This window comes from Antechinus flavipes, chromosome 1, assembly GCF_016432865.1.
Source record: "Antechinus flavipes isolate AdamAnt ecotype Samford, QLD, Australia chromosome 1, AdamAnt_v2, whole genome shotgun sequence".
Lineage (NCBI taxonomy): Eukaryota > Metazoa > Chordata > Mammalia > Dasyuromorphia > Dasyuridae > Antechinus > Antechinus flavipes.
In genome coordinates, this window is record NC_067398.1 from 508,390,324 (window position 1) to 508,405,010 (window position 14,687).

Consider the following 14,687-nt stretch of genomic DNA (forward strand, 5'->3'; position numbering starts at 1 on the left):
AGTGAGTGAGAGAGACAGGAAAGATAGAACCATGCAGTCTACGCCATAAGAAAATATGATTAGATAGAATACTAGAGTCAGGAGACCTGAATTTGTATTGTCTAAAATATTAGCTATAGAAGGATCATAAGATAATTTAATTTCTCAGAATCAAAGTTTCCTCATCCACAAAATGAGACTAATAATATTCTACCTAACTTTTTTTTATAGGCTTTCTGTAAGCAAAGTACTTTGAAAAGTTTAAAGCATTATATGAATGTTATTATTCTATGATATACTATATAGATTAATAGATGATTCTACTTTATTCTACTAGAATATTTTCAGGAACAAAAATCAATCTACAATGATTTATGAAATGCCTATAATGTTCACAAATCCTAGTAAATCCATAGATAATCGCAAAACCTTACTTTAGTCAATAGTATTATCTTTTAGAAGAGAACCAATGATGTCAGAAAAATAGGAGGCTAGATTTAAATTTCAGCTTTGTTACCAATGTGACTAATCTTAACCAAATAATAAACTCTAGGTTTCTCATTCTCATCAGGACAACAAAAGAGAATGGACAAGATAATCATTAAGATCTGTTCCACCTCTCACATTATACAATTTTATGATTAAAATCTTTTACCTTATACGGGGCTAAAAGGTATAAAATTTAACTGAATTGTTTTCTTTTATTTTTTCCAGTTACTTTTTTTATTAAGGAGAAAATAAGCAATAATAGTTGGCGAAGGCATTAAGAATTACAAGGTGAAAATGATCTAAATAATCTGCTCCCAAAGCTGCTAATTTTAAAAAATGATCACCACTGAATTTTTTAATTCATTTTTTCCATTCCATTAAAATCTGTTTTCTCTTCCTCCCCACTTCTTAAAGGAAAGAAAATAAAATCTCTACTATGACCAAGAGTACAAGTTAAACAAAAAAAAAAAATCCCCAAATTGACTATACCCCAAAAATGTCTCAATCTATACTCCTAGTCTCATCTCTCTATTAGGAGGTACAAAGCATATTTCTATCAGGAATGCTCTGATATCATAGTTGGTCATTATGCACATTAAAGTTCCCAAGTCAATTAATTATTTGGCTTTTATCAGTACTGTTATACCTTTATAAGCCTATCTCTCTGGTTCTCCCCTTGCTCTTTATCATTTCAAACAAATCCCAGATTGCCTGCCGTTCATCTTTTCTTATAGCACAATAGTATTTTGTCACCTTTATAAATCGTAATTTATGCAGCCATTCCCCAATGGTGAGCACTCCCCTCTGTTTCCCTATTGCATGAAATGTATTTATGCATGCAATTGTAGGTACATTTTCCCCCTCATTTAATCAATTCAGATAAGAATCTATCCTAATTGTATAAACTTAAATGTCTGTACTCCAATTATGTAAGATGATTCTCTCGACCCCAACTCTTATGCATTCTTTTAAGATAATGAAAACATAATAGAACTATACCATGGTATCTATCTAATTAGATTCTAGGACTCCTACTATAAGGTTCTGAGGGGGGAATGCTTCTTTCTTATTAGAATGTAAACAATTTAGGCTTGTTTGGTGGCTTCTAAGTGCTCACTAGGGTTTAATTTTTTTGTATATCTCAATTCCTGCAATAACAATCCAAGTTTCTGTATAAGTTTAGTCTTTACACCATGAATACTTGGGGAAGTCCTGTATTTCATTAAAGATCTATTTCTTGCCCAGCAGGATAATGATCAGTTTTGCTTGACAGTAAATCTAGATCTTTTGCCTTCAGAAATATCACATTCCAAGCTTTCTGTACTTCCTATAGTAGTGGCTGCTAAATTATGTAATCCTAATAGAGACTGCTTAGTTCTTGAATTCTTGCTTTCTGGACACTTGCAGTAATTTTCTCTCAGAAGCTTTGGATTTTGGCGATAATGTTCCCAAATGTTTTCATTTTGTGTTTTCTTTCAAGAGGTGACCAATGTGGCATCTTTCCATTTCCACTTTGTCTTCTGAGTCTAAGATTTGGCAGTTTTATGTTATGATTTCTTGGTTCTTTTTTGGACATGGTTTTCTGAAAGTTCAATGATTCTTAAATTATCTTTCCTCAATTTGTTTTCCAAGTCAGTCATTTTTTCCATGAGGCAAATTACTCTTGATTCAGTCCTCCCTCTCCAGGTTTTTGACTTTCTTTTAATGTTTCTTGTTGTCTCATGGAACTTTAATTGTCAAGAATATGTACATTTGGTTGCTATGTCTTCTATCTTTTATAGCAAGCTATGAATTCTCTTTCCTTTTTTTTCATTAGTTCTCATTTATTTTTTTATTTTCCTCCTGTAGCATACTAATTTATTAAAAAAAAAAGTTTTAATTCTTGTTTTATGTCTAATAGGAATTCTGAGTAAACATACTGAAGAAGTCTTTTTCTCTAAGGTTTGTAGATGTTTTGGAGTGATTCTCTTTGGGATTTGTCTGAAGTGTCTTTGTTACTATAATACCTTTTTATAGGAATCCTTTTTTTATTTGCTCATCTCTAAGCTTACTTCTTGACTCTGAACTTTATGTTAAGGCTGGACTCTGCACATGTCTAGGAGGAATGATTAGGCTGGTTCTGCTAATTGCTTTTTTAATGTACTAAAAAGTTACTCTAGGACTTCATAGATAGCTCAAGTTGGGGATATGCAGGCTTTTAGTGCTTCCAAAATGGTATGACTAGAGGCTAATTTCAATTTCTGTTCTCCTGATCTATTTGAATTCTTGACCCGGTTGTGGATTTAAGCAACAGCTGTGGATTTGCCTCATCTGGAACTTTAGTAGACGGATGTTGAACTCAGCCACACTAGGCAGCTGGAAAGTTCTGTTGGTACAGAATGGCAGAATTTCAGGCTCTCCTTAGGTCTGTAATTACTGTCCTCTGCAGACTTCAGAGTGGGCTGGAGGCTAGAACTACAATTACAGTTTGATCCTACTGTCAGTCATAGCTATTTCTTGCTCAGGACATACATAGCTTAGGATCCACAATTGCTCCTTATCCTGGAGCACGACATCCCAAGGAGCTAGTATACTCCACAGTCAGACTCTCTTACATAGGAAGACAGCTATCAGATGATATTTATTTTGATACCCTGAACAAGGCTGCATCCTCCTTGGTTGGATTTGGAATCTCTTCTTGTCCTGGTGCATAGCCTTATTTTGCCCTTGGAATATTCTGAATAGCTGTTCCTGGATAGACTCCCAAACTGAAATCTGTTATAACTCCCTATGCCAACTTAGGATGGAAAAGTGACCAATTTTCACTTAGCATTCCATATAAGAACTCAGTCTGGAATGTTTTCTATATCGTATGGAGAAATCGGTAGGAGCTCAGCTATATTATCATTTTAGGTCTTTTTCTAGTATTATATTTCTAAATCTCTTTTTTCTAATCCTGCACTTATTTAGTAAAATATGTTAAGATATGACTCCTTATTCATCAAATAATTAATTACACACCATATAATCAACATTTTAAAAAGGATATTTAAGTTATCTACTTTTTAAAAAATGAATTATAGATCAGTTTATGAAATAAAAATCCATCCTCATATTCAAAGATTAAACAACATAAAAAAAGTATAAGCTTCTTCCATATTTATATTCTTCTTATACAGATACTTTTTAAAAAATCCTCTCTTTCAACTAATTAATAGGTAGATGAATTTTTAAAATTACATCACAAAGTAAAATCATTTTAAAGTTTAAAAAAACCCACAGCCGGGTACATTTACCTACCAACCCATAACAAAGTGGCAGCAAAATGTACACATTTACCTGTGGTTTACCATCTATTTGAAGTAACAAATTCCAAATCCTTAAGACTTCAACAAAACTGTATTTCAAAACAAAAATTTACTTTTGAATTTCAAATCCATTGTGTAGAACAAATGAAGGCTCTTCATCAGTTAAAAATTAGTGATAATTGATGCGAAGCATATGATATAATAAGATGAGAACAAGTCTGAATGAAAGATTAAATTTAATTCAACCAGAATAATTAATGAAGCAAATCATGCCCAAAAGATATAATACAAATTACTTTACTTATAACAGCATGATCAACAAAGGATAATTTTAAAAGGATATCAGCATTTTATTTCTCTTTATTCCTTAGTATTGAATCTTTTATTTTATCATATTGTTGAATTCCATTCATTAATCTCTAATTATAAACCTGAATTTTTTTTAACTGAAAATATAAAATCACTCAAAGCAAAGACTGAATATCCCAATTCTTAATCTTCTTACAAGGTCTTGGTGCTGGAGACACAATTATTACAATTTGAAAAGAAAAATCTTATCATATTTTAAAAACATTTTTCTTTTTAAAAAATTTTTTTAATAAAATGGTTTTTCATAAACAGACATGAATCTATTCCTTTAAAAAAAAATCAAATTACTCTGACAAAATTTATCTGCTGTCTTGAAATTTAACGTACTAATAACTATGAGTTTAAAAAAAATACTGGATTGTTTCATAAAATAAAAAAATTAACAGTTGAAAACAAAATAGGAAATTATGAACATGCCCTTTTAGGGGAAAAAACTAAACCCGGGATAAATATAAATAAAAGAATAAAGCAAAACCACAGTAAATACAGTAGTATCAAATTGATAGAGTTCATTAGCCTATAAGGTAAAAAAAAAAATTGCAGTTAAAATTATTTAATCCCTCTTAAATCACTCATAAAGTGCAGGGTAGCATTTTTAGACAGTTTTATCTGGAGAAGGGGATTAAGAGTCATTTTTTTCTTTTTTAAAGACACTATTCTTATTGTCTCCTTTAAAATCCATCACCCTCTTCCTCCAAATTAAATTTCAATAATTTGTGACTTAATTTTAATAGACATGTCATACCATTATGCATCAATAAAGATGATGCAAACTTTCAAATACTATAGAAATCTTCATATTACATATTAAAAAGGAAACTTACAAACATATCATTACAACAGAAAATCATACTCTCTCATCAATAACTTTTCAAATATCACAGGTTTAACATTCAGATGCATCATTTACTCACTGCCACAGCTTCAGTCTTCACATCATCATTGCTATCTGGTGCAGTTAGGTCTATAAGAACTGGACATACTTTGGCCTCCACATCAAAACGATCAATAAGTTCCTGCTCTAGCAAAGTCAGCAAAGCTGCTTGACTTGTTTTTCTCACCTAAAGAAAAACCATCAAAACACAAAGTAAATACATACAACACATTTATAATATACAATATAAACTTAGATAACTTCTTATTTTTGAAATCAAAGATCTCAAAACTCAATCACCACTGGAACTTTTAAGATAAAAGGAACATTTCCTATTTTTTCACCAATTTAAATAGTAATAGATCTACTATTCTGTTTTGTTTTAATGATTTTAGGGGACCATGTACACCTTTTCTTTTCTTTTTTATAATAGTTTTTTATTTTTCAAAATACATGCAAATGCAAAGATAAGTTTTCAACATTAACTCTTACAAAATCGTATGTTCCAAATTCCTCCCTCTCCCCTAGAGAGCAAGTAAACATGTGCAATTCTTCTAAACATATTTCCACATTTATCATGATGTACAAGAAAAATCAAAACAAAGGGGGGAAAAATTAAGAAAAAAATAAGCAAACAGTAACAAAAAAAGGCATATAACATGTTTACTTAATAACTTGTCACATAATAAAAGATAGTCATTATAGAGATGTCCATGAGATGGCAAATGCACATACAAAGCTAAAGTAATATTCTACTGCATTACTGCAAATGATCACAGTCTAAGATTTATTGTGACAACAAGTTATATTCAAAAAATTACACATGAGATGATTCAGAGTTTAGTTGAAGGCAAGAAGTTTTATTAACAATTACATAAAAGATATGAAATAGCTCTTTTTGAAAAGATATCAAGCAACCAGAGAGAAAAAAAAAATTAGTCAATGAACAGTTATTATATGCAAGACACTGTGCTTAATACTGAAAGGCCAAAGACCAAAACCCCCAAAACCCAAATTACCAGTAATTTCTAATTTCAATGAGCTCACAGTCTCATAGGGAAAAGATCAAAACAAGTATGTACAAAAAGAGACATGTGCAGGATAAACTGGAGATAACAGAAGGAAGGGAATAGCATTGAGGAGAACTGGGGAAAAGTTCCCTGTATATAGAGATATTTTAGCTGGGACTTTAAGAAAGCCAGGAAAATCAGAAGGTAGGGATGAGGAGAAACAGAACTTCTCATATGGAAGGATAGTCATTAAAGATGCAAAGAATTGGAAAACAGAATGTTTCGAAAAAAGAAGTTGTTCACTGGAAGGATACATAAGGTGAAGAAAAGGTAAGAAACTAGAAAAGTAGGAAGGACTCAGGTTATGAAGGATTTTGAATGCTAAACAGAGTATTTTTTATTTGATGCTGGAGGCAGCACAAGGAGTCACTGGAAATGAATTCAATGGGGGATAATAAATGAATGGGGGAGAGGGGTAACATAGTTGGATCTGTGTTTTAAGATCTACTTGACAATTGAGTGGAGGAGGGACTGGAGTAGGAGAGGCTTGAAGGTAGGAAATCAACCAGTAGGCTACTGCAATAGTCTAGACATGAAATGATTAAGGCCTATACTAAGATGGTGACCTTTTTTATAGAAAAGATGGGGTACATACAAGAGAGGTTACAAAGGTAAAATTGGTAGTATGTGGCAACAGATCGGCTATCAGGAGTGAAAGAGAATGATTCCTAAGTAAAAAGTCTTGGTGACTGGGAGAATGAGGGAGTCCTTGACATTAAAACAAACTAAAAGATGGAAGGGTGTTTAGGAAAGAGATGAGTTGTTTCAAACATGAGCTTAAGATATCTATAAAAAATCCAATTCAAGATATCCAATAGAAAGTTAGAAACGTGGGCCTGAAAATTAAGAGAGAAGGATCCTTAGGAGTTCTGAGAATCACCAGACAAAAGTAACTGCATCTATGGGAGCTGATGAGCTCCCCAAGCAAAATAATATAGAGGGAGAAGAGAAGTCAGCCTATGACAAAGCCCAAGAGAGGAAAATGTAAACTACCCAGATTAGATCCATTACTATTAGGTCATACTAACATATTTCCCTTGAAGGATAGTTAAGTATGTATATAGAAATTTTACCTGGTTATTCTGATCTGCAAGATATCTAACCACAATAGGCAGCAAGTATTTGGAAAAAGCATATGGAATTGAAGGTCGATTTTCTTGACAAAATAATGCAATATGAGGCACCTGTTCCATCAGTTCAGCTCGCACAGTTGGTTCTATTAAAATAATAAAAATATTATAAACAAACAAATCCAAAAGAATTTCTGTTGAAGCAAAATCTTTATAGCAAATACTATATATTCAAACTTGAAGTCAAGGTTGATTCTCTTTGGTCTAGTGTTTAGACAAATCCCGAGCCTTCACATCTAGAACAGAAGACAACTTGAGAAAATAAAAGCGTCTCATCAATTCTAAATGTTATTAAGAATCTTCCTTAATTTCTTAAGTAGGTCTTTCTCTTAATAATCTTCCCATTCAAATTCCATTAGGCAGTATATGTTGCAAAGCAAAGAGGATCAGGACATGTAATTTGGAGTAATTAGGTGACTGAGATTAGATCAACTGTATAATAGATAGCACTAATGAATAACAAAGAAAATATCAATAAGGGTATACCAGAAAAAATTTAGGCTACTTTTATTCATATGATCTCCATTTCTATTATACCCAAGTTTCTAACTTTTTGTGAAACATACATATTTTCAGTTGTCTGATATGTTGATGATCAAGATTAAAATGTTACACTAGTGACATATATGTTGTTTTTACTTTGAAAATTAGAAATAATTAGATATAGGTTAGTAGTTTGCATTTATGAAGTATTTTATGATTTTCCAAATATTTTTCCTCACAACAATGTTATGATGTAAGTAGTACAAGCATTATCCTTCCTATGTTAGAAAGGAGGAAAGTGAGACTAATAAGAAGATAAATGATTTGCTCATGGCTGCTCATTTAACAAGCTGCAGAATGAAAACCTGAACTTGAACTTTTGATCTACAAGCTTTTTCCACTGTTCCACACTGGCAAAAAGAGTAATGTGCAGATCAAATATGTTACACTGACTTTTAGAGAAGAAACAACATACATAAAAATATACATGTAATAAATGGAAAGTTATTTTGTGGGGGAGGCATTAATAGCTGGGCAATGAAATAAGGAGGTTTGGAAAGGCAGAAAGAAACTGGCAAAAGCTTTACATAGGAAGTAATATGTAAACTAAGGAAGTAATATGTAAACTGAGGTTTGAAGGAAAATCAGGGTTTCGAAAAGTATATGGTGGCAGAGTGTGGAAGGGACTAGAAAATGTACATTCCAGGCATGTGGAACAGCCAGCCTGTGCAGTCAGAGAATGACTCCCACTTGGAAGAAGAAATGTCTAGGGAACAGTAAAAAGGCCAAAGTTAGGTTGTGAAGATCTTTGAATGCCAAAAAAAAAAAAAAAAAAAATCTTTTTTAATTCCTAGAGAGCAGAGCAAATAAAGTTTATAAAGATAATGTAGGAAGAATTCTATTACTGACTTCTTTCATATTCAAAGATGACCATGTACAAGAGTAGACATTATTTACTAAACAACAACTTTTCTTTATGTACATATTTAAAATTAAAATGCACCTAAAATTTTATGCCATTTGAATTTTTCCATGGAAGTTGGGCAAGTTCTAGATAAAAACAAGAAAATAGCCAAATTTTGTTTCAATCACTCACAATTAATTATTCCTTCCCATGATCCTTGTTTTGTTACCTTTTCTGCTTCCTTCCCAACTCCCTCTACCAAGGGTATCAAGGATATCAAGGGAATCCACTCCCCCCCCCCTTTTTTTTTAGCTGAGGCAATTGGGGTTAAGTGATTTGCCCAGAGTCACACAGTGTTAAGTGTCTGAAACCAGATTTGAACTCAAGTCCTCCTGACTTCATGGCTGGTGCTCTATCTATTACACCACCTGCCCCTCCACTCCCTTTTAAAAACCAGATCTTAGTATAAATAGTTAATAATGGTATATATTAACTATAATATAATTTTAGGTATCAATAGTAGAGATGGGGAAAAATGTCTAAGGCAGATGAAGGAATGCCCTCTAAATCACATCATGTATGACTTCATTTATAAGGTGATACTGATTCTAATTTGACAGTTTTCAAAGAATTAAGTTTTGATTAGTATATATTATGTATTAGTATGTATTAGTGTTTAATTAGTGTGATTAGCATATCACACAATTACTAATCCCCATTTTTTTTCCAAAGAAAAATCTTGACCAGTAAGATATGATTTACAATTAAATTTGTACTAGGATCCAAAGCAATCCCAATAGACTTTGGACAGAAAATGGCATCTGCATCCAGAAAAAGAACTATGGAGATTGAATAGAAATCAATACATGTTATTTTACTTCTTTTTTCTGTTTTTTTTCTCTCCCATATTTTTTCCCTTTTGCCCAGATTTTTTTCTCCCAACATGATTCATAAAGCAATGTATATTAAAAATAAATACAAAAATTCTCAAGATCACACTTCAAACACCTATAATTCCTACTCTGATGAAACAGCTCAAAAGGTCACCAAAGATCCTGTAGTCATCTTTTTTTCTCAGTCTTCAACAGTTTGTTTTCTTAAAACCAATTATCCCCCCTCAACTCCTTTTAATTGTACTATATCCCAACTCTCTCCCTGGCCTTTCCAATATCCAAGTTCTTTGCCAATTTCCTTCCATTTGCCTCTTAAATATAACTTCTAAAGCTCAAATCTCATTTTACTCTAGGAAAGCCAATCAACACTTTGTTTTAAGTATAGATTCTCTGCCATCATTTCTACTTTCCAGCTATCTCCCATACTGTACTGCCAGAAGCCTCTCATATCTTCTTATTTGTTTTTCTTCCTCCATTAGAAAATAAGCTTTTTAAGGACAAGAAAAATCTTGCTTATATTTTTATCTCTAGCACTTAACACAGTTCCTGGAACATGATAAACAATTAGATGCTCTGCCCATCTGTTCTTCCATCTACCTTTCTACCCTGTAATTCTAAATTTACCAAATATTTAAGTCTTGCGCAATCTTCTTGCTTAAGTCTAGTCTCATATATCCAATGCTTTTTGGCAAGTATTTGCTCAAAAAAAAAAATTTTTTTTTCCTTAAAGCTGAGAACAGATACTAATGCTACAGAAGTACAGATACCCATCTGAAACAAGAAACAAACTATGAAAAACCAAGCACACATAAAACAATGTAAGTAAATAAAACTCACTATAAAGTTAAACTGATGTCTACACTGGGTGCTATCATTTCTCCTTTAAACTCTCTGCATTCTGGCTTTTGACCTTATCTTTCAATTGAAAATGTTTTTGCCAAATAGTTGACACCTCTCCTAAATACTGTCTCTTGTCTGGATTTTCCTTGAATCACCTTCTATTTGTCTCACAACTCCTCAAATCACCTTTGCTATTATCAATTCTGTCATGCTCACTATGGTTTATTTACTCCAACACTCTATCTAGTCCTGTTTTCCTCCCTTTTTATATTCACTCACTACTTAAGGTTCCATTATTATCTATATGTTGGTAATTTCCAGATCACTATCCAGGGCCTTGCTTAATTCTGCAATAATCTGGATTGGTAACTGTTCCAGAAACAAGTGGTCTGGGACTAAATTTCCTCAAGTTCCTCCAAAATTATTCAATATTTCCTGTTCTTAGAACTTCCCTCCACTGTATTTTTCCTTATGAAGCAAACCCACTTATCCCCAAATCAAAAGGATTATTTCTAGATATGCTGGGTCCTGAAAGCTTTAAGGCAACAAAAATCTCTGGGGCTTCAAGTCTGTAGATAGATGGTGATACTCATTACATTTGGAAAAAGGATGCAGGAAAAGGCAACAAGTAACTCAAGAAAATAAATTTAAAATGGTTTCTAGAATATGGAGGTCAAAGTAGATGAAAGAGAAGAACTAAGTCAAAAGGAGTACTTGTGACTCAAGACAGGGGTAATGCAAGATAAATGACCAAGCAAAAGAAAAATTTATCAAGTGATTATTATATTCCAGGCACTATGCTTTCTTTCAGATACATAATGAAAATGTGAAAAAAATTTTGCCCGAGAAACATACATTTTAACAAGACATGTATACAACAAAGTATATATAGCATACATTTAGAGTAAAAAGAATAAAAAAGGAGAAAACACTAGAAACTGAGAGGACCAAGAACTACTTTGTGCAGAAGGAGGTATTTACATTTAAAAATGAAAAATGGTTCCTGAAGTTTTTTTTTCTTCTATAAATATTTGATTATGGGAACAGCATTGCTTACAAGTGTGGTTCTGTTATTTCAGGCATGTCCAATTCGTCATGACCCCATTTGGGATTTTCTTGGCAAAGACACTGGAATGGTTTGCCATGTTCTTCTCCAGTTCATTTGACAGATGAAGCAAACAACTAAGCAAACAGTGTCAAGTGACTTGCCCATGGTCACACACTGCTGGTAAGAGTATGAGACCAAATTTTAACAAAAAGATGAGTCTTCTTGACTCCAGATTGGATACTCTTTTATCCACTGTGCCATCTACTTGTCCCCTATACTGCTTAGTACTTTTTAGGCCCTTTTAGACCCTTCTATCTTGCCTACATCAAATCTGCTCAGGACTTGATAAAAATAAAACCTATAACCTTATATAAAATATCCATCTCCCAAATGAATAAACAAAATTTGCATAATCTGATAGGAAGATGCAAAGAGTAATAAATGATTTACTTTGATATATTTAAAACTTTATTTTTTGCCATGTCTAAAATTAATCCATAATACTTTAATAGAAAACATTTATATTAATTATTTACACTGAGTTAAGTTTTAAAACAAATATGATTCTTTTATACACATGAAGCTTTAATAATTTCTGAGAAATCAAATGAGCTCAAGAAACTCGACTGAAAATGTTAAAATCATGAAAAAATTTGCTTTCTCTATATGAACACAAACTTTTGAACATCAGATACCTGAATCATCAGCTAATCTGCTGACTCTTTCCAAAACAGCAATACAATCTCTTTCATCATCGCTGACTTCTTTCAAGGTATCAAGCAAGCTTCGGGCCACCATTTGTCTAGGCAGAAAAAAAAAAATGCATAATTTTGCAGAAACTACATTGAATTTTTAAAAAATTGTATTTGAACTACATTTAAAGTACTCTTAGAAGGCAATAACTTTATTATTTTTTTTAAATAAAGCTTCTTTTCAAAATATATGCACGGATAATTTGACAACATTGACCTTTGCATAGCCTTGTATTTCAATTTTCTTCTTCCTCCCACACGCTCCCTTAGATGCCAAGCAATTCAATATATGTTAAACATGTTAAAATATATGTCAAATCCAATATGTATAAACATATTTATACAATTCTCTTGCTGCATAAGAGAAATCAGATCCAAAAAAAAAAAAAAAAAAGCAAGCAAACAACAAAGAGTGAGAATGTTATGTTGTGATCCACATTCAGTTCCCACAATCCTCTCTCTGGGTGTAGATGGCTCTCTTCATCACAAGATCATTGGAACTAGCATCAATCATTTCATTGTTGGAAAGAGTCACATTCAACAGAATTGTCGTATAATATCGATGTTAATGTACTATAATGATCTCCTGGTTCTGCTCATTTCACTTAGCATCAGTTCATGTAAGTCTCGCCAGTCCTCTCTGTATTCATCCTGCTGGTCATTCCTTACAGAACAATACTATTCCATACCATTCATGTACCATAATTTATTCAGCCATTCTCCAATTGATGGGCATCCACTCAATTTTCAGTTTCTTGCCACTACAAAAAGGGCTGCCACAAACATTTATGCACATGTGAGTCTCTCTCCCTCCTTTTAAGATTTCTTTGACCAGCAGGATGAATACAGAGAGGACTGGCGAGACTTACATGAACTGATGCTAAATGAAATGAGCAGAACCAGGAGATCATTATACACTTCGACAACGATATTGTAAGAGGACATATTTTGATGGAAGTGGATTTCTTTGACAAAGAGACCTAACTGAGCTTCAATTGATAAATGATGGACAAAAGCAGCTACACCCAAAAAAAGAACACTGGGAAACGAATGTGAACTATCTGCATTTTTGTTTTTCTTCCCGGGTTATTTATACCTTCTGAATCCAATTCTCCCTATGCAACAAGAGAACTGTTCGGTTCTGCAAACATATATTGTATCTAGGATATACTGCAACATATCCAACATATAAAGGACTGCTTGCCATCTAGGGGAGGGGGTGGAGGGAGGGAGGGGGAAAAAATCGGAACAGAAATGAGTGCAAGGGATAATGTTGTAAAAAAAAATTACCCTGGCATGGATTCTGTCAATATAAAGTAATTATTAAATAAAAATTTAAAAAAAAAAAAAAGATTTCTTTGGGATATAAGTCCAGTAGAAACACTGCTGGATCAAAAAGTATATAGTTTTATAGCCCTTTGGGCATAGTTCCAAATTGCTCTCCAGAATGGCTAGATCTGTTCACAGTTCCACCAACAATGTATATTAGTGTCCCAGTTTTCCCACATCCCTTCCAATATTCATCCTTGTCTTTTCCTGTCATTTTAGCCAATCTGAAAGATGTGTAGTAGTATCTCAGAGTTGTCTTAATTTGCATTTCTAATCAAAAGTGATTTACAGCACCTTTTCACATGATTAGAAAGTTTTAATTTCTTTATCTGAAAATTGTCTATTCATATCCTTTGACCATTTGGAGAATGACTTGGATTCTTATAAATTTGAGTCAATTCTCATATAAAGAGAATTTATATTTTAGAAATGAGGCTTTTATCAGAACCCTTGAATGCAAAAATGATTTCCCAATTGGCAATAATTTTTTTTAAAAGCTTTGACCTTGTTATATATAATACTTAAAGCACTTATCTAATCATACAAATGTTAAGCACTAAAGTCAATTTCATAATAAATTTTGCTAAATAAATGCAGATTTCTCTATTGAAATCACTCTAACTTAATTTTATGAATGGGGTCACACACTAGATTGCTGGATGTCTTTGCTAACATGACTAAATTTACATTTTTGCCACGCCACTTCCATCCATTGCTACTAGTTCTGCCTTCTGGAAACAAGAACAAGTTTAATAATCCCAGGGATAGCCCTTCAGATATATGAAGAAGGTTATTATGTTCCCCAATATCTTATCTTTTCCAAGATAAACTTACTCATTTCCCTCAATCTACCTTACTAAGGCATGATGATCTCAAGACATTCTTGTTATCTTTCTAAGTTTATCAATGTCCTTTGTAAAAACAAACTTTCCAGATATGAGAAGTGATCTCATAAAGACATACAGCACCAACTTCATTCTGGACACTGCTTAAGGTAGCTTAAATCACATTAGCTTTTCCGGATTCTATGGAACACCACTGACTGATGTTGAACTTCTAAAAACCCTGGATCTTTCAGGGAAACTGCTGTCTAACTCCATCTATCCCATCTCATAGTTAGATATTTTAGAACTTTTTACATTTATCCTTATAAGATTTCATCTTACTTGCTTTGGCCCAATATTTTTGTGTGCTCAGATCTCTTTGGATCCTGACGCTGTTATCCAATATGTGAGCTATT

At 32.7% G+C, this 14,687-nt stretch overlaps 1 protein-coding gene across 7 annotated transcripts in view; it reads right to left on the reverse strand.

Moving 5' to 3' along the window:
* The window catches only part of PPP4R1 (protein phosphatase 4 regulatory subunit 1), an 87,942-nt gene that overhangs the window by 53,792 nt on the left and 19,463 nt on the right, over positions 1-14,687 (reverse strand). For all 7 annotated transcript variants that reach the window (XM_051970458.1, XM_051970461.1, XM_051970464.1 and 4 more), the window contains 3 exons: positions 12,062-12,168; positions 7,142-7,284; positions 5,039-5,185 (listed from right to left, as the gene is read on the reverse strand). In XM_051970458.1, the coding sequence (XP_051826418.1) occupies positions 5,039-5,185; positions 7,142-7,284; positions 12,062-12,168 (397 nt within the window). The remainder of the gene's footprint in view (positions 1-5,038; positions 5,186-7,141; positions 7,285-12,061; positions 12,169-14,687) is intronic.